General features: G+C 46.5%; 1 protein-coding gene across 8 annotated transcripts in view; it reads right to left on the bottom strand.

The window, feature by feature from the left end:
- The window catches only part of LOC139268782 (2-5A-dependent ribonuclease-like), a 103,009-nt gene extending 85,006 nt beyond the window's left edge, over positions 1-18,003 (bottom strand). For 4 of the 8 annotated variants that reach the window (XR_011594107.1, XM_070887473.1, XM_070887472.1 and 1 more), the window contains exons 1-4: positions 17,807-18,001; positions 17,517-17,676; positions 11,168-12,839; positions 4,993-5,168 (exon numbers count right to left, since the gene is read on the bottom strand). Coding sequence is in view for 7 of the 8 variants with exons in the window: in XM_070887473.1 (XP_070743574.1) it covers positions 4,993-5,168; positions 11,168-12,806 (1,815 nt within the window). In the remaining variant the exon portion in view is untranslated. Of the gene's footprint in view, positions 1-4,992; positions 5,169-11,167; positions 12,840-17,516; positions 17,677-17,806 lie in introns of all 8 variants that reach the window. The other 4 variants (XM_070887469.1, XM_070887470.1, XM_070887475.1 and 1 more) reach the window with 2 other exon arrangements.
- Positions 18,004-19,830: the final 1,827 nt, after the last annotated feature.

Here is a 19,830-nt window from a genome sequence, read left to right as displayed (position 1 = left end):
CTAGAGTGAAGAACAGGCCTTGGGGGCCGGCTTATATACAGTGCTCCCAAGGGATGCTGGGATCCCTTAGGACTTCAGGGGATGCACTCCCTGGTGGCGGAACATGGAAGTGCATGCTTTACAAATACACATCACTATCCCTCCAGTCAAAGTGAAAACTATTTACAAGGTGAGGCGGTCGGGAGCCTTTCTTTCCCTGGTGAACTGCCTCGGTACAAATGTCTGTTCTGGTGTGTTGGCTGTGCCCTCGCTGGGCTGGCATGTTGTTGGCCCTGCAGGGCTGCTGGGTGAGCCTGGCGTGATGGGTTTGATTTCCTGGTCCGGGGTGGTGTCGTTGATCCTTTGGGTGTGTGTTGTGGGCTCGAAAAAGGTGGTGTCTGCTGTGGGTTGTTCAGGGCAGTCTGTGAACCACAGCCTCGTTTGGTCCAGGTGCTTTCTGCAAATTTGTCCATTGTCTAGTCTGACTACAAACACCCTACTCCCTTCTTTAGCTATCACCGTGCTCGCGATCCACTTGGGACCATGTCCATAGTTTAGCACATACACAGGGTCATTCAGATCAATTTCCCGTGACACAGTGGCGCGACCATCGTTTACATTTTGTTGCTGCCGCCTGCTCTTTACCTGATCATGCAGGTTGGGGTGAACCAGCGAGAGTCAGGTTTTAAGTGTCCTTTTCATGAGCGAGTGGGATCTCGTGCAGTAGCTGAGCAGTACTCAGGACAGGCAGGTTTGGACTGAGCCTTCTGTGACTCGTTTAAGGCTCTGTTTGATGGTTTGTACTGCCTGCTGTGCCTGCCCATTGGAGGCTGGTTTAAACGGGGCTGAAGTGACATGTTTGATCCCATTGTGGGTCATGAATTCTTTAAATTCGGCACTGGTGAAACATGACCTGTTGTTGCTGACCAGTATGTCAGGCAGGCCGTGGGTGGCAAACATGGCCCTCAGGCTTTCAATGGTGGCGGTGGCGGTGCTTCCCGACATTACTTCACATTCAATCCATTTTGAAAAAGCATCCACTACCACCAGGAACATTTTACCGAGAAACGGGCCCGCATAGTCAACATGGATCCTTGACCATGGTCTGGAGGGACAGGACCACAAACTTAGTGGTGCCTCTCTGGGCGTGTTACTCAACTGAGCACATACGCTGCATTGCCGTACACAGGACTCTAAGTCAGAGTCGATACTGGGCCACCACACGTGGGATCTGGCTATCGCTTTCATCATTACTATACCCGGGTGTGTGCTGTGGAGATCCGAGATGAACGTCTCCCTGCCCTTTTTTGGTAGCACTACGCGGTTATCCCACAACAGGCAGTCTGCCTGAATGAACAGCTCGTCCTTTTGCCGCTGGAACGGCTTGATTGGCTCTTGCATTTCAACGGGGATGCTTCCCAGCTCCCATGCAGTACACAGTTTTTTTTACAAGGGTCAGCAGAGGATCTTGGCTGGTCCAAGTCCTAATCTGGCGGGCCATGACAGGTGATTTATCATTTTCAAACGCTTCCATGACCATCAAGTCTGCGGGCTGCACCACCATCAACAAGTTTGCAGGCTGTGCCATTTCCACCCCCGTGGTGGGCAATGGTAGCCGACTGAGAGCATCCACACAGTTTCGGTGCCTGGCCTGTGGCAGATGGTATAGTTATACGCTGATAGCGCGAGTGCCCACCTTTGTATGCGGGCTGAGGCATTAGTATTTATCCCCTTGTTTTCAGCGAACAGGGATGTGAGGGGCTTGTGATCGGTTTCCAGTCAAATTTGAGGCCAAACAGGTATTGATGCATTTTCTTTACCCCGAACACACACGCTAATGCCTCTTTCTCAATCATGCTGTAGGCCCTCTCGGCCTTAAACAAGCTCCTGGAAGCATAGGCTATAGGTTGTAACTTCCCCGCAACGTTAGCTTGTTGTAATACACACCCGACTCCGTATGACGACGCGTCACATGCTAGCACAAGTCTTTTACACGGGTTATACAATACAAGCAGCTTGTTGGAGCATAAAATGTTTCTGGCTTTCTCAAAAGCAATTACTTGTTTTTTTCCCCATACCCAGTTCTCACTTTTGCGCAATAACACCTGTAGGGGCTCTAAAAGGATGCTTAACCCCGGTAGGAAGTGACCAAAATAGTTGAGGAGTCCCAGGAACGACCGCAGCTCCATGATGTTCTGCGGCCTGGGCGGTTCCTGATAGTCTCTGTCTTGGCGTCTGTGGGCCGAATGCCGTCCGCCGCGATCTTTCTCCCCAAAACTCCACTTCCGTTGCCATGAAGACGCATTTCGACCTCTTCAGCCGCAGCCCTACGCGATCCAGTCGCTGGAGGACCTCCTCCAGGTTTTGTAGGTGGTACCGACTTGAGTAGGCTCTCCATGTTTCTCTGGAAGATCGTTGCAGCCGACTAAAGTCCAAACGGGCATCTGTTCTAGATGAACAGTCCCTTGTGCGTGTTGATGCAGGTGAGGCCCTTCGAAGACTTCTCCAGCTCCTGCGTCATGTAGGCCGAAGTCAGGTCGAGCTTGGTGAACGTCTTGCCTCCTACCAGCGTCGCAAATAGATCGTCTGCCTTGGGTAGCGGGTATTGGTCCTGTAGCGAGAAACGATTAATAGTTACTTTATGATCACCGCAAATCCTGACCGTGCCATCACTTTTGAGTACTGGAACAATCGGGCTGGCCCACTCGCTGAATTCCACTGGGGAGAGGATGCCCTCGCGTTGCAGCCTGTCCAGCTCGATTTACACTCTCTCCCTCATCATGTGAGGTACCGCTCGTGCCTTGTGGTGAATGGGTCGTGCCTCTGGGACCAAGTGGATCCGCACCTTCGCCCCAGAAAAGTTTCCAATGCCTGGCTCAAAAAGAGAAGGAAAGTTGTTAAGAACCTGGGTACATGAGGCCTCATCAACATGTGATAGAGCTCGGATGTCATCCCAGTTCCAGCGGATTTTGCCCAGCCAGCTCCTTCCAAGCAGTGTGGGGCCATCTCCCGGGACAATCCAGAGTGGCAGTTCGTGCACCATGTCCTCGTAGGTGACCTTGACCATGGCGCTGCCCAGGACAGTGATCAGCTCTTTGGTGTACGTTCTCAGTTTTGTGTGGATGGGGCTCAGGGCTGGTCTGAATGCCATGTTGCACCACAGTCTCCCAAACATCTTTTTACTCCAGATGGATTGGCTAGCGCCAGTGTCCAGTTCCATGGCTACGGGTAAGCCATTCAATTTTATGTTTAGCATTATAGGTGGACATTTCGTCGCAAATGTGTGCACCCAGTGTACTTTAGCATCTGCCTCCTCTCTCTGAGGCTCGAATTTGCTTTGATCCACCATGGACTGATCTTCCTCTGCCACGAGGTGGTGAGCAAGTTTTGCAGAGCTTGCAGCTCGTTGGAGGTGCCCCATTGTTCCACAGCTCTTGCAAACATACCCTTTGAATCGGCATGAATAGGCTGAATAGAAGCCTCCACAACGCCAACAAGGTGTGAATTGCCTTGCATGGGGACTTTGAGTCATCTGGGTCACCTGAGGCCTGCTGGCAGTTGCAGACTCGTATTGGCAGGATTAGTGACTTGAAACCTTGAGACAGACTGTTAGCTATGCTGATGTTGCACTATTTGCAATCTGACATTCTCCCAGCTATTCTTCCATGGCTTATACATTTTCATATATCCCGTTTACTTTACTGTCCTTAATTCCATATATTCCGTTCAGATATCCACAATTTCTGCTCGCAAACACAGTTCCAGTTAATTTATGAACATTGCTAGCACTTGTGTGCTGAGAGATTTGTTTGGTGTTATCACTGGTGAACATAAACGCCTGTGCTATTGCAATGGCCTTACTAAGGGTCGGTGTCTCTACAGTCAAAAGTTTTCGTGGGATGGTCTCGTGGCCAATGCCCAGTACAAAAAAGTCTCTGAGCATTTGCTCCAGGTAGCCATCAAACTCACATTGTCCTGCAAGTCACCTTAGCTCGGCGACGTAGCTCGCCACTTCCTGACCTTCAGATCGCTGGCACGTGTAGAACCGATACCTCGCCATCAGCACGCTCTCCCTCGGGTTAAGATGCTCCCGAACCAGTGTACACAGCTCCTCATACGACTTATCTGTGGGTTTCACCGGAGCCAGAAGATTCTTCATGGGGCTGTAGGTTGGTGTCCCGCAGACCGTGAGGAGGACCACTCTCCTTTTTGCAGCGCTTCCTTCTCCGTCCAGCTCATTGGCTACAAAGTACTGGTCTAGCCGTATGACATAGGCTTCCCAGTCATCACCCTCCAAGAACTTCTCCAGGATGCCCACAGTTTGCTGCATCTTTGCGTTGGATTCGTATTCTCGTCGGCAGTTATTGTGTTCCTAACACAGATGAGGCTGCACACAGGGAGGTTAAAGTAACAGTGACCTCAGTCTTTAATAAGACACTCCAGAGTGAGGAACAGGCCTTCGGGGCTGGCTTATATACACTGCTCCCAAGAGATGCTGGGATCCCTTGGGACTTCAGGGGATGCGCTCCCTGGTGGCGGAACATGATACACAACATTCCGTGCTGTAAATGTCTATGATTCTATGATACATGCTGGCACATATAGAATATCATCTCCTTGACTCAATACAATATTCATATTAATGGAACTATACATAGCCCCCAACTTCTCTTTTTCTCTCTCCTTTCCTATTGTCTTTATTGCCTCATGTTCGTCCTGAACACCAAATGAGCTGTCTTACAAGCTCTTCACTGTCTCCATCCCTCACTGTGTCCTATTGTACCTCATTGTCCCCATTCTCAAACCTGTTGCACGACTTACCTCGCTCAACCTTCCCTCCCTCTCGCCAGCTGCAGGCTTTCAAACCTAACCTTGGCATCACCTAATCTAACAGGACCGCTTGATTTGTCTGCTCTCCCTTTTACTATTCTCGACCTTAGTTGCATCCTGTAGTAAGGACTATGGCCCTTTGCCGAGGTCACTCAATGAGAAAGAAGACGCCGCAGAGTGGACCTGTAAATCTGCTTTGAAAAGCTCGTCCTCTTCGAAGGTTGCCGTTGATGATCCTTTCAGTTTCTGCAGGATTTCAGAGGACTCCCAGGTCCCCGGGGATGGTATCGTCACAGCTGCATTGTCACCAAAGTGCACACTCTTGTCAAAATCTGCCAGACGGACCTGCTTTTCAACATCTGTGGAAAATCAAACCATTTTATTTCTCTGTGTTTTTACCAGACACACATGCAAAAGGGCAGACTGTTCAAAAGCCCAAAACAATTTTTAAGTCCATTTATTTTAAAACAGAATTTGAACTTGTGTTGTACAAGTTTCATCAATCACTGGCAGATCGGAGTTCCAATCAGAACACTGTTGGGAATTAAAGGGGAAGTTAGATAAACACTCGAGGGAGAATGGAATAGAAGGGATATGCTGATAGTTTGTTGAAGTAGGGTGGGAGAAGGCTCATGTGGAGATAAATACCGGCAGGGAGCAGTTGGGCCGAATGGCCTGTTCCTGTGCTATAATTGGAGACATTTATGTTAGTATTGCAGTGATCTGAACCGCATGAAATTAAGTTCATTTGCTCGTGCTCCACAGTTCCTTCTCCCCTGGAGGTTTCCATCATTCCATGTTGTAGAAGGACATCAGCAGTAACATGAATGAAATAGGCTGCCTACAAACAGGTCAATGGTTTCCTTTGATTCCAACCCAGACTAGGCTGGATGGATTCAGACTGGGGGGCCTTTCACTGTAGGGATGTAGATTCAAATCCAGCCCACCCAATGGAATTACAATTTCTTCTGATGGACATATATATGTCCCAACATTGTAAACCCAATTTAACACGGGTGAAGATCGACAGAATCTCTGCCGGAAACTGTCAAGGTGAAGGAAGTTCATGCCATGGAATGGAATATCTTCCTACTTTATTTTTAACCAGACTCCTATCAAGTATTCCAGGGTGAGCGACAGAACAAGTTGGATCAATGTGCCCCGAAATCCCCAACAACATAAAGCAAGAACTTGCATTTGTATCGCGCCTTGTATGGGCTCAGGACGTCCCAAAGTGCTTCACATCCAATGGAGTACTTATAAAGTGTAATCGCTGTTGTAAATTGGGGAAACACGGCAGCCAAGATATGCACAGCAAGGTTCCATAGACAGCAATGAGGTAAATGGTCAGATAATCTGTTTTAGGTGTTGATTCAGAGGTAAATATTGGGCAGGATATCATGCAAACTCCCCGGCTCTTCTTTGAATAGTGCCATAAGAACTTTTACATCCACCTGAGAGGGCCGACAGGGCCTCGGTTTAATGTCTCATCCAAAAGATGGCAGTGCAGCACTCCCTCAGTACTGCAATGATGTCAGCCTTTATTTTTTGCTCAGGTCGTGGAGTGGGGTTTGAACTCATGACCTCTGACTCAGAGTCGAGAGTGCAACAAACTGAGCCAAGTCTGACCCCAACGTGTCTCAACTCCAGCCCTGAAACAGCACTGCCCTGCAGTACGCTGCCTTCTGGCTACTCTGAGGCAGCTTTTATATTGCTGTGTCAGTGTCATCGACTCCCAACGTACAGATCTCACACAGCCAGTGGTCACCCCAAAGTAAGCTTGCTAGGGCTGGCCATGAGGAAGACCTCATTAAAAAAAGGGCCTTCCCATCCACTAGCCATAGTGAAATTAGCGAGTTTATTTTGGGGTTACTGTCAACCAAGGTTCCCTCTTACTTAAAACAAATTTAAAAGCTCTTTTTCTGAATGCACGCAGCATTCATAACAAAATAGATGAGTTGACGGCACAAATAGATACAAATGGGTCTGATCTGATAGCCATTACAGAGACATGGTTGCAAGGCGACCAAGGCTGGGAACTAAATATTTAGGGGTATCTGACAATTTGGAAGGACAGACAGAAATGAAAAGAAGGTGGGGTAGCTCTGTTAATAAAGGATGAGATCAGTGCGTTAGTGAGAAACGATATTGGCTCAGAAGATCAAGATGTTGAATCAGTTTGGGTGGAGATAAGGAATAATAAGGGGAAGAAGTCACTGGTGGGTGTAGTCTATAGGCCCCCTAACAGTAGCTACACTGTTGGACGGAGTAAAAATCAAGAAATAATGGAGGCTTGTAAAAAAGGAATGGCAATAATCATGGGCGATTTTAACCTTCATATTGATTGGACAAAGCAAATTAGCCAGGGTAGCCTTGAAGAGTTCATAGCGTGTATCCGGGATAGTTTTTTTGAACAGTACGTTGCGGAACCAACCAGGGAGCAGGCTATCTTAGATCTGGTACTGTGTAATGAGACAGGATTAATAAACGATCTCAGAGTAAAGAATCCGCTAGGAATGAGTGACCATAACATGATTGAATTTCAAATTCAGTTGGTGGGTGACAAAGTTGGATCTCTAACCAGTGTCCTAAGCTTAAATAAAGGAGACTACAAAGGTATGAGGACAGAGTTGGGTAAAGTTGACTGGGAAAATAGATTAAAGAGTGGGACGGTTGATGAGCAGTGGCAGACATTTCAGGAGATATTTCATAACTCGCAACAAAAATATATCCCAATGAGAAGGAAAGACTGCAGAAGGGATAACCATCCGTGGCTAACTAAGGAAATAAGGGATGGTATCAAATTGAAACCAAGGGCATACAATGTGGCCAAGACTAGTGGGAGGCCAGAGGATTGGGAAACTTTAAAAGCCAGCAAAGAATGACTAAAATGATAGAGAGGGAAGATAGATTATAAAAGTAAACTAGCACGAAATATAAAAACAGACAGTAAGAGTTTCTTTCGGTAGATAAAAAGTAAAAGAGTGGCTGAAGTAAATGTTGGTCCCCTGGAGGATGAGACTGGGGAATTAATAATGGAGAACAGGGAAATGGCAGAGATGTTGAACAAATATTTTGTATCGGTCTTCCTGGTAGAATACACGAAAAACATCCTAATAGTGGATAATCAAGGGGCTATAGGGAGGGAGGAACTTAATGCAATCACTATCACTAAAGAAGTAGTACTCGGTAAACTAATGTGACTAAAGATGGACAAGTCCCCTGGACCTGATGGCTTATATCCTAGGGTCCTCAAAGAGGGGGCTGCAGAGATAATGGATGCATTGGTTGTAATCTACCAAAATTCCCTGGATTCGGAGGAGATCCCAGTGGACTGGGAAACTGCAAATGTAACACCCCTATTTAAAAAAGTTTTGCTCTGTGAGATGTTTGTGAAAGAGAAGGAATGCGAGCTTTTGGTGTGGGGCAGAAGTAATGTTATTTGATGGAGAAACGACACAATCTCAATCGGTGCAGAGAGAGGTGAGTCAGCAGCATGCGGTGGCCCGGCCCGGAAATCGGTGCGGTCCCGGCCTGCAAAACCATCAGCAGGCCAGGGCCATTAGAGAGACCAGCATGCGGCAGCATACCACTGCAGGGAGCAGCACGTGCTGCTGCAGGAGAGCGACGACTGCGAAGCCAGGTCGCTGATTGCAGTGCGGGCAGGCACAGCAGGAGCGGCGAAGGAGTGGCAAGAGTTTGTAGAGGGATGTGATCGGGGCCCAGGAGAGGCGTGAGTTTGGGGCCCAGAAGAGGCGAGGGCCCAGAGGCAGCACCAGCTAGCCCACACTGCGATATGTGTGCGCACTAGGTTCGTGCAGTAGACCTGGTCTCCAGTCGTCCTGGGTAATCTTTGCCACTGGATCAAGACCTAGCTCTGTCAAGCCCGTGTGGTGGCTGGTGTGCAACGGCCACCACACGTTAAAAAAATCCAAGCACAGGCATCTTCCACCCTTCAGGATGTAGTTCGGGTCCTGGAATATTAGGTCCTTCATTGAAACACCTGTGAACTATTCCCTTTTTGGCGTGGAAGCAAGTCATCCTCGCTTTGAGGGACTGCCGATGATTCTTGATGATTTAAAAAAGGAAGCAGACAGAAGCAGGAAACTATAGACCAGTTAGCTTAACATCTGTGGTTGGGAAAATGTTGGAGTCCATTATTAAGGAAGCAGTAGCAGGATATTTGGAAAAGCATGATTCAATCAAGCAAAGTCAGCATGGTTTTATGAAAGGGAAATCATGTTTGACAAATCTGCTGGTGTTCTTTGAGGATGTAACGAGCAGGGTGGTAAGGGGGCACCTATGGATGTGGTGTATTTGGATTTCCAGAAGACATTCGATAAGGTGCCACATAAAAGGTTACTGCACAAGATAAAAGTTCACGGGGTTGTGGGTAATATATTAGCATGGATTGAGGATTGGCTAACGACCAGAAATCAGAGAGTCGGGAAAAATGGGCCATTTTCCGGTTGGCAAACAGTAATTAGTGGGGTGTCGCAGGGATCGGTGCTGTGTCCTCAACTATTTACAATCTATATTAATGACTTTGATGAAGGGACCGAGTGTAATGTAGCCAAGTTTGCTGATGATACAAAGATGGGCGAGAAAGCAAATTGTAAGGAGAACACAAAAAATCTGCAAAGGGATATAGACAGGCTAAGTGAGTGGGCAAACATTTGGCAGATGGAGTATAACGTAGAAAAATGTGAGCTTATCCACTTTGGCACAAAAAATAAAAAAGCAAATTATAATTTAAATGGAGAAAAATTGCAAAGTGCTTCAGTACAGAGTCACCTGGGAGTCCTTGTGCATGAAACACAAAAAGTGAGTATGCAGGTACAGCAAGTGATCAGGAAGGCAAATGGAATGTTGGCCTTTATTGCAAGGGGGATAGAGTATAAAAGCAGAGAAGTCCTGCTACAACTGTACAGGTTATTGGTGAGGCCACACCTAGAGTACTGTGTGCAGTTTTGGTCTCCGTATTTCAGAGAAGGTTCACTAGGTTGATTCTGGAGATGAGGGGGTTGACTTATGAAGATATGTTGTATAGGTTGGGCCTATACTCATTGGATTTCAGAAGAATGAGGTGATCGTATCGAAACATAAGAGATAATGAGAAGGCTCGACAAGTTGGATGCAGGGAGGATATTTCCACTCAGAGGGGAAACTAAAACTAGGGGACATAGTCTCAGATTAAGGGGCCACCCATTTAAAACTGAGATGAGGAGGAATTTCTTCTCTCAGAGGGTTGTAAATCTGTGGAATTCTGTGCCCCAGAGAGCTGTGGAGGCTGGGACATTGAATGACGGGGATAGACAGATTTTTGAGAGATAAGGGAATAAAGGGTTATGGGGAGCGGGCAGGGAAGTGGAGCTGAGTCCATGATCAGATCAGCCATGATCTTATTAAATGTCGGAGTAGACTCGAGGGACCATATGGCCTACTCCTGCTCCTATTTCTTATGTTCTTATGACAGAAAACAAGAATAGGAATAAACGGGTCAGTTTCAGGTTGGCAGGCAGTAACTAATGGAGTACTACAAGGATCAGTGCTGGGGTCTCAGCTATTTACAATATATAACAATGACTTAGATGAGGGGACCGAGTGTAATATATCTGAGTTTGCTGATGATACAAAGCTAGGTAGGAAAGTAAGCTGTAAGGAGGATGCAAAGAGGCTGTAAAGGGATATAGAGAGTTTAAGTGAGTGGACAAGAAGGTGGCAGATGGAGTATAATGTGGAAGCTATGAAATTACCCACTTTGGTAGGAAGAATGGAAAAGCAGAATATTTTTTAGAAGGTGAGAGACGAGTTAATGTTGGTATTTAGAGGGACCTGGGTATCCTTGTACACAAGTCACTGAAAGTTAACACACAGAGACAGCAAGCAATTAGGAAGGCAAATGGTATGTTGGTCTTTATTGCAAGGGGGTTTGGGTCAAAGAGTAAGGAAGTCTTACTGCAATTCTGTCTATATCCCAAAGTAAAGTTGCTTGGCACTTAACCCAATGTGAAGTCAGGTTGCTCATTCCAGCCAGATCAGAGCTAGAAATGAAAGTGCATTAGGAAATGGACTGAGGAACGTTTACAGGTTGCACAAGTATTAACTTCAGCTGCTGTTTGGCTCGGTCAGTTGTCCATCCAATGGGTAATGGTGGTGATCATGTGCTTTTTTTTTTTTACACAATTATTTCAGCAAGCCAAAGGCAATGAATTAAATAGTTGAGATGCACAACTAGAGGCAGTCTTATTAGCTATTCTAATCATTAGTTGGGAGTATCTGAGCCAGGCAAAATTTAATTGGGGACGCCTCAGAATTTGTTACAGTCCTAAATATGTGAAAATACAACAGAAATTACCTCGGAGGACATTTGTTGGATGCAAATCCCGGTGAGCAAATTTAGCTCCATGCAAAATCTGAAGAGCCAGAACCAACCGCTTCATTATTTCAGGGGCTTCCGTTCGAATTGTGTCAGGCCATCGATCCACACATTCCTCGAGATTGTACTCGCAGAGATCCAGGCATATGTAATGGCAAGACTCATCCTCTACACAAGCCACGTGTTTAACGAACAGATTACTCTCCCTGATCTTTGGGTCTGTGAGGCACTGCTTTTCCTTTTTGGCTTCTTCACTGAACCTCCTGTGACATTTCACTGCCACTTCAGTGTCATTTTCGTAGAAACCAAGGCAGACTTCTGTTGTGTTGTTTCCTGTAATCTTAAAATCCTCCATTCTGGACAGTTTCATTTTCCCAATGGGGGAACGTTCTACTCTCTGCAGTTTCTCCAGAGCTCCATGCCAGCGTTCACTAATCTCCTTCCATTTTGAAGGAGCTCTTACATTCGGTTTAATCTTCTCTGCCCCATAGTCAATCAACACCTTTTTCGTTTTATTGTCATAGTTTCTTCTGGCTACCAATAACGGTGTGTTCCCACGATTGTCCTCACAGTATACATCAGCTCCCTTCTTACACAACATTTCAGTCAACAATGCATTTTTACTTTCCACTGCTGCCAGAAGGGCTGTCCGCCCTGACTTATCTTGTGCATTGATTTCAACACTTGCCCCTTCCAGCAGTAGTTTAACCACCTCTTTGTTCTTCTTTTCTACTGCAAGAATCAATGGCGTTTTCCCATCGTTATCTGGAACATTTAGATTCGCTCCACGTTTCATCAGCATTTCCACCACATGGATATTCAAGGGAGACTTGGTCAATGCGGTACTCAGAGGTGTGCTTTGATTTTTGTTTATGGAGTTAACATCGGCCTCATGGTACAACAGAGTTTCCACAATTGCCTGGCTGTCTTTCTGCAAGGCATGAATTAATGCTGTTCTGCCTAGGTTGTCGACCGCATTAACATCTGCATTCATTTTACCCAACAAGATCTTAACAATGTCCTCATGGCCTTTTACCACAGCATCCATCAGGGCAGTCTTTCCGCCTAAAGTCAGATTCTTTTTGGTGTCACATACTTCCCTGTGCTTGTTCACATCAGCATTTTTCTCGAAGAGGAAGCGTAATGCGTCCTCGTTACCGTACTGTGCTGCTTCCATAAAGGCAGTAAAACCATTGACGTCTGTCTCGTTGACATCTGCACCCAGGGATAGAAACGTCTGGAGCAAACTCACATTGCCACCTATTGCAGCAATAATGAAAGGAGTCGCTCCATTTCTTTTCCTGAGATGTGGATCGGCCTCATGTTTCAACAGTAAGTGGACAATGTTTTCATGATCTGATTGTACAGCATTAAGGAGCGGTGTCCAACCAGAATCCACCGTCTGATAGTTAACATTTGCTTTGTTCTTCAAGAGCAACTCAGCAATATCTTCATGACCTTTACTTGCAGCAAAACATAAAGCTACACCACCAGCGTCGGAATTCAGCAATGCACCGTCTTTAATTAATCCTTCTACTTGTGTGCGATCAGGCTTGTTGGACTGACAGAGGTCTCGAAGCTTCTTACCAAGTGCTGTTACATCCAGAGTGTCAGCCATTGTTTCTTTTATTGTTGAAGTTTAACCTCTTTCCTATTAAAAAAAAATACAAAATAATGATTACAATGGAATGGTTAAACTGACTTCAGGACATCTAACTTGATCTTCTAGACATGCAAGTGATCTTTAAACTCCTATTATGAACATAACAAAGTATTAAAGGCGAAATCAAGTGACTCGCCTTCTGACTCCCCAAAGCCTTTCCACCATCTACAAGGCACAAGTCAGGAGTGTGATGGAACATTCTCCACTTGCCTGGATGAGTGCAGCTCCAACAGTTCTCAAGAAATTTGACACCATTCAGGACAAAGCAGCCCGCTTGATCAGCACTCCATCCACCACCTTAAACATTCACTCCCTCCACCACCGGCGCACCATGGCTGCAGTGTGTACCATCTACAAGATGCACTGCAGCAACTCGCCAAGGCTTCTTCGACAGCATCTCTCAAACCTGCGACCTCTACCACCTAGAAGGATAAGGGCAGCAGGCACATGGGAACACCACCACCTCCACATTCCCCTCCCAGTCACACACCATCCTGACTGGAAAATATATCAGCCGTTCCTTCATCGTTGCTGGGTCAAAATCCTGGAACTGTGGAAGCACCTTCACCACACGGACTGCAGCAGTTCAAGAAGGTGGCTCACCACCACCTTCTCAAGGGGCAATAAATGCTGGCCTTGCCAGCGACGCCCACATCCAGAGAATGAATTAAATAAAATTGTTGCACAGATTGTGCACAATCTGCTCTATGGTGGATTCTATATCACACCTAATCTCTTGAGCGAGCGTTCTCCAATATTTCTCCCAAACCTCAAGACGGTTGAACAAATCTCCAGTTATTAACAATAAACCCTTTGTTTTTCAACTCTGTTTAATTGCTTCTCATCTAATAAAATATTTCGTCAGTCCCAGCAGCACAAGCATCATGTTTCCTGGGGTATTTGAGTCAGTCTACTTGGGGGTCCTTGTGCATGAATCCCAAAAAGTTAGTTTGCAGGTGCAGCAGGTAATCAGGAAGGCGAATGGCATGTTGGCCTTCATTGTGAGAGGGATGGAGTACAAAAGCAGGAAGGTCCTGCTGCAACTGTATAGGGTATTGGTGAGGTCGCACCTGGAGTACTACGTGCAGTTTTGGTCACCTTACTTAAGGAAGGATATACTAGCTTTGGAGGGGTTACAGAGACGATTCACTAGGCTGATTCCGGAGATGAGGGGTATACCTTATGATGATAGATTGAGTAGACTGGGTCTTTACTCGTTGGAGTTCAGAAGGATGAGAGGTGATCTTATAGAAACATTTAAAATAATGAAAGGGATAGACAAGATAAAGGCGGAGGGGTTGTTTCCACTGGTCGGGGAGACTAGAACTAGGGGGCACAGCCTCAAAATATGGGGGAGCCAATTGAAAACCGAGTTGAGAAGGAATTTCTTCTCCCAGAGGGTTGTGAATCTGTGGAATTCTCTGCCCAAGGAAGCAGTTGAGGCTAGCTTATTGAATGTATTCAAGTCACAGATAGATATATTTTTAACCAATAAGGGAATTAAGGGTTTTGGGGAGCGGGCGGGTAAGTGGAGCTGAGTCCACGGCCAGATCAGCCATGATCTTATTGAATGGCAGAGCAGACTCGAGGAGCTCGATGGCCTACTCCTGTTCCAAATTCTTATGTTCTTATGTCTCTGTAACTCTCAATCCCGTTCCTAACCAGATATTTACCCAGCACTTCTCATCCTGTTTAATGGTGAGAAAACCCTCGATCCCATGTGCAAAAGTCAAAGTGGGTATGAGAGTAAATATTACAGACATAACGGGGAAAATAATGAAGCACTCCATTATTAAAATAAGTCTTTTTATGGATTTTCTGTCACGCCTCAGTGCTGCATTATTTGTTGTGTTAAATGGTGGCCTTGTTCAATTGATGTTCACTAACAACAGGATCAGTCCTGGCATCCTGGGAATCCCAGAGCCAGGAAACTGGGCAGTGATTGCTCTCCCTAGATTCCCCGTCAATTCGAGCTGTGTGCAATCTACCACACAGCCTGTTCCGCTGGTCTGAAGTGTTCTCGCACATGCCATGTGATAGTTTCACTGTACTCTTTGAATTCATAGCAATGGACCCATGGAATTTTTGGTCCATTAGGATGAGTTTGCTTTGAGTGCTTGACCTGAGGGGGTGAAAAGGAAGATCCACCTTTAACCAGTTCCTTTGTGTCATTTTGTTTTTACATTTATTTTTATAACACTGTTGTTTGTATACCTATTTTAGAGGTTTTTTGGAACTACAACTATGGTCTAGACTTTCCATTATTGTGCAGATCGCCCAAAAATGGGCATTATTTCCAGCCTTGGCGTTTATTATGGGTTTTGACATCGCCGGATTATCGCCCATTTTCAAAACCCCAACTTTCCACTTTATAAAATGGGCGCTAGCGGGAGCAATGTGAAATGGACGTTAGCAGTCAGTTTTTTTTCTTCTGCCGTAAAATGTCTGCGTCCATAGCAATGCCATGGCAACGGTCGTTTCCCTCATTTCAGGAGGTCGGGGTCATCAATACATGCGCAGAAGAGAAGAGAGAACAGAGAGGAAGTGAAAGCATGTGTGGGTGTATTGTCTGGTTGTTTGTTGTGGGAGGTAGGAAAGATATTTTGGAGGAGTACGAAGAATTGAGAGCACAATTTAGTTTGTTTACATTGAAATTTTTTGGGAAAACAATTATTTACATGGAAGGCATGGAGGAGGCGAGACAGCATGATGTGGAGAGGGAGGAGGCTGGTGAGAGCAGTGAAGTTGGAGAGGAAGTCAAATTGGGAGGACGAAAATGAGCAAAGAGATTCTCCGACGAGGCAAATGCCGCCCTCCTGCAGGAGGTGGAGTCACGCTGGAGTCAATTGACCTGGGGTGGGCCAGGGAAGCCCACCCCAAAGGTTTACCAGAAAATCTGGGCCTCCATAGCTGAGATGGCCTCGTCAATGAGGCACAAGGTGCGTGAGGGCAACCAATGCCGCAAGCGCTGGAACGACCTTGTCGGATCCACCAGACCAGTACATTTATTTACCTTTACTTATATATTTATATAATTGGAATTGTAAGTGTAATGTGTGAGTAAATTCAGATCTGATGTATGGCACTTAGACCGGGAATGTTTAATAACTCAAAGCCTACGTTTACGGTGTACGTCTTTAGGTTATTAATAATAATAATTATAACATCTGTCGGTTATGTGTTGTATCAGTTTCTCTGACAGTACCTAGCAATGATCTTACGCAATGATCTTATGCCATGTCGTCCTGTTGTTACCTTTTGCAGAAGGAGTTTTCGAAGAATAGGGCTGAGCAGCGGCGCACGGTGGTGGCCCACCAGTCACCAGTGAGCTGACTGACCTTGAAGAGTGAGCGCTGGCACTAGTGGGGAGCCACCCCCAGTCGGCCACACAGGCAGCAGCAAAACTGATGTGATGCCACGTGAGTAAAGTATACACCATTGCGTGATGTAAAGTCAATAGATGCCACACCCACTCATTTCCGAACAATATGATAGATGAAAGTGTTATCTAATTAATGATGGGCTCATGAAAATCATTGTAATGTAGAATTTGGTTATGCTCATGAAATGTGATGTCTGTGATCATTTTGATAGCGGTAGTGCTTTTGTCGTGCATATGCTGTGTGTAGTGTTTGAATCACCCTGTGACCCTAGCACCTCTTTCTCCTCTAATAACCTAATTTATGTTTCGTAGCTCAGCCAACAGCGCAGTCACAGGCAACACCACCGAGGCAAGGTGCAGATTCAGCGGCGGCCTTGGCAGGGGATCGTCATTCTGGTGGTGAGGAGCCCCGAATCTCACCCGTGGAGCTGCAGGGTGCCTTCTCCACTGATGACAGTGACAAGCTCCATCATCTCTACAATCCCGATGACATTTAGTGTTCCTGCGGCCATGTCCTCCTCCACTGTGGAGGTAGCGGGCCAAAGCACTTTTCCACAGGGCACCCCAAGTGTCCCCATGCCGGCGCCGACCCTGTGGAGGTTGGTCTGACGCAGCAGGACTGCTCCATGAGCGGCATATCTAAGCGGGGACATCGTTAATTTGTCCAAGAGTGTTGAAATAGGTCAGCAGATCCTTCAGACAATGGATGGCATATCCCAACAGCTGGCCACCATGACAGAGTACGTGCCACGGATAGCGGAGGCGATAGCTAGGAACGTTGGTGTCACAGGGCTACCAGTGATCCCGGAACACGGCACTGAACCCCAAGATGCTGCACCTCCATTGCCAACAACACATGCGAGCCAGGAGGAAGCTCTTGCTTCTGGCTAGGAGGCCGTTCCCTCCTCGGAACCATCCTCTCCAGTATCCGGCCAACCAGCAGATCTGCTGTCATTCCCCCCCAATGAAGCAGCGCCTGAGGAGCACTTCGGCAAGGTGGCTTGGTGTCGGGAGGGGAAGGGGTAGAGGTGGGGAGAAGGCTGGTAGGAAAGTGAGGTGCATGGACGCAGGAGTTGTATTTGTGACAGTATTTTGATGGTGTTGTTGCTATTCTGTTAGGATGTTTAGGGGAAGGGGGAAGGGGATACCTTGTTTTTTTGCATTCTATGTTTGAAGTGTTAAAAATATAATAGGTTTAAAGGTTTTAATTTTGTGGTGGGGTGGGGTGTTTTGTACAGTTCTTAGTTTGACTTAATACACATTTTTAATTTATTTTATTTTACCTAACATTGTTGAGCATTTTCTCAGATAAGACCGCTTCTCCCGGTAAGTGCATCGGGTGTATGTTCTCGTCCTTCTCCTCCTCAGTCTGCCACCTCTTTGCTCATCAATAAACCTTCTGCCATCTCTAGTCTGCAGCATATGCGTAGTCATCAAGACAGGCTGAGAAATTACAGGCCCCATTACAATAACTATCAGTATTAGACCTATTGTTCACAAACAATAAATTTACCGACTAAAACCAATAAAATAAATTCAATTCATTCACAGTATGATAAGATGTTCAAATCACCTTAAAATAACTCCAGATTACATCAAAACGCCCCAGAAGTTGAAGTCTTTTTTATGAAAACTCCTCCAATTTACAACATGGCGTCCATAGCGCTGGGTTTTGTTCAGGTGAGAGCAACTTTTTCTCAGCGTTTGTTTCTGTTATACATATAAACTTGTATATACTCTGTACAGCTGCCAGAGGACTCATCCCCTGGAGTCCCAAGGGATCCCATAATCCATTCGGAGCACAGGTATTTAAGGAGGCTTCATAGGCTGGAGAGGCACTCTGGAGACCTGCAATAAAAGACTAAGGTCACACTTTACTTTGAGCTCAATGTTCAGTCTGACTCTTTCTCCATACACAACAACTGGTGACGAGATTCAGATTGCGAACCCAAAGATGTAGAGAACAGTGGGCATCCTGGAGAAATTCTCAGGTGATTGGGAAACATTTGTGGAGCGACTCGACCAATCGACCAATACTTTGTGGCCAACGAGCTAGATGAGGAAGAGAGCGCTGCCAAACGAAGGGCGATCCTCCTCACCGTCTGTGGGGCACCAAAGTATGGTCTGAAGAAGAATCTGCTCACTCCAGTGAAACCTACGGAGAAATCGTACGATGATTTGTGCACACTGGTCCGAGAGCATTTGAACCCGAAGGAAAGCGTTCTGATGGCGAGGTACCGGTTCTACATCTACAAAAGGTCTGAAGGCCAGGAAGTGGCGAGTTATGTTGCCGAGCTAAGACGCCTTGCAGGACATTGCGAATTTGAAGGACATTTGGAGCACATGCTCAGAGACATGTTCGTACTTGGCATTGGCCACGAAACCATACTTCGCAAACTTTTGACTGTAGAGACCCCAACCTTGAGTAAGGCCATCGCGATGGCCCAGTCGTTCATTGCCACTGGTGACAATACAAACCAAATCTCTCAGCACACAAGTGCTGCTACAAGTACTGTGAACAAAGTGATGTTGTTTTCGAATCGTACCGTACAGGGCAGGTCACACATACCTGCAGCTTCACGTCCACAGATGTCTGAGTCCACCATCAAGGGTGATGAATGCAAGGCCATTAACACCTTGTTTGCGCTGTGGGAGTGATCATAGTTTCCATTCATGCCGATTCAAAGAGTACATTTGCAAGGGCTGTGGAACAATGGGCCACCTCCAACAAGTGTGCAGGCGAGCTGCAAAGCCTGTTAAACCTGAAAACCACCATGTTGCAGAGGAGGACAGATCCACGGAGGATCACAGCAAACCAGAGCCTCAGATCGAGGAGGCAGAGGTACATGGGGTGCACACATTCACCACGAATTGACCCCCGATAATGCTGAACGTTGAACTAAATGGACTCCTGATGTCAATGGAGCTGGACACGGGCGCGAGCCAGTCCATCATGGGCAAAAAGACTTTCGAAAGGTTGTGGTGCAACAAGGCCTCAAGGCCAGTCTTAACTCCAGTTCGCACAAAACTAAGAACTTACATGAAAGAACTGATTCCTGTAATCGGCAGTGCTACCATAAAGGTCTCCCACTGACGACACTTCGTGTCCCCAGGTCTTAAACAAATTTCCTTCGCTGTTCGAACCAGGCATCTGGAAATTCCAAGGAGCAAAAGTGCAGATCCACCTAATTCCAGAGGCACGACCCATCCATCACAAGGGGAGAGCAGTACAGTACATGATGAGAGAAAGGGTAGAGATCGAGCTAGACTGTCTGCAAAGAGAGGGCATCATTTCCCCGATCGAGTTCAACGAGTATCCTCAAGGGAGGCGGCACCGTCAGAATCTGTTGCGGTTACAAAGTAACTATTAATCATTTCTTCCTGCAGGACCAATACCCACTACCAAAGGCCGACAACCTCTTTGCAACGCTGGCAGCAGGAAAGACGTTCACGAAGCTGGATCTGACTTCAGCCTACATGACGCAGGAACTGCAGGAATCATCGAAGGCCCTCACCTGCATCAACACTCACAAAGGTATTTTTGTTTATAACAGATGCCCGTTTGGAATCCGATCGGCGGTGGCTATATTCCAGAGA

Source organism: Pristiophorus japonicus, chromosome 8 (genome assembly GCF_044704955.1).
Source record: "Pristiophorus japonicus isolate sPriJap1 chromosome 8, sPriJap1.hap1, whole genome shotgun sequence".
In the NCBI taxonomy this organism is placed as follows: domain Eukaryota; kingdom Metazoa; phylum Chordata; class Chondrichthyes; family Pristiophoridae; genus Pristiophorus; species Pristiophorus japonicus.
This window is presented reverse-complemented; position numbering and strand designations above follow the sequence as displayed.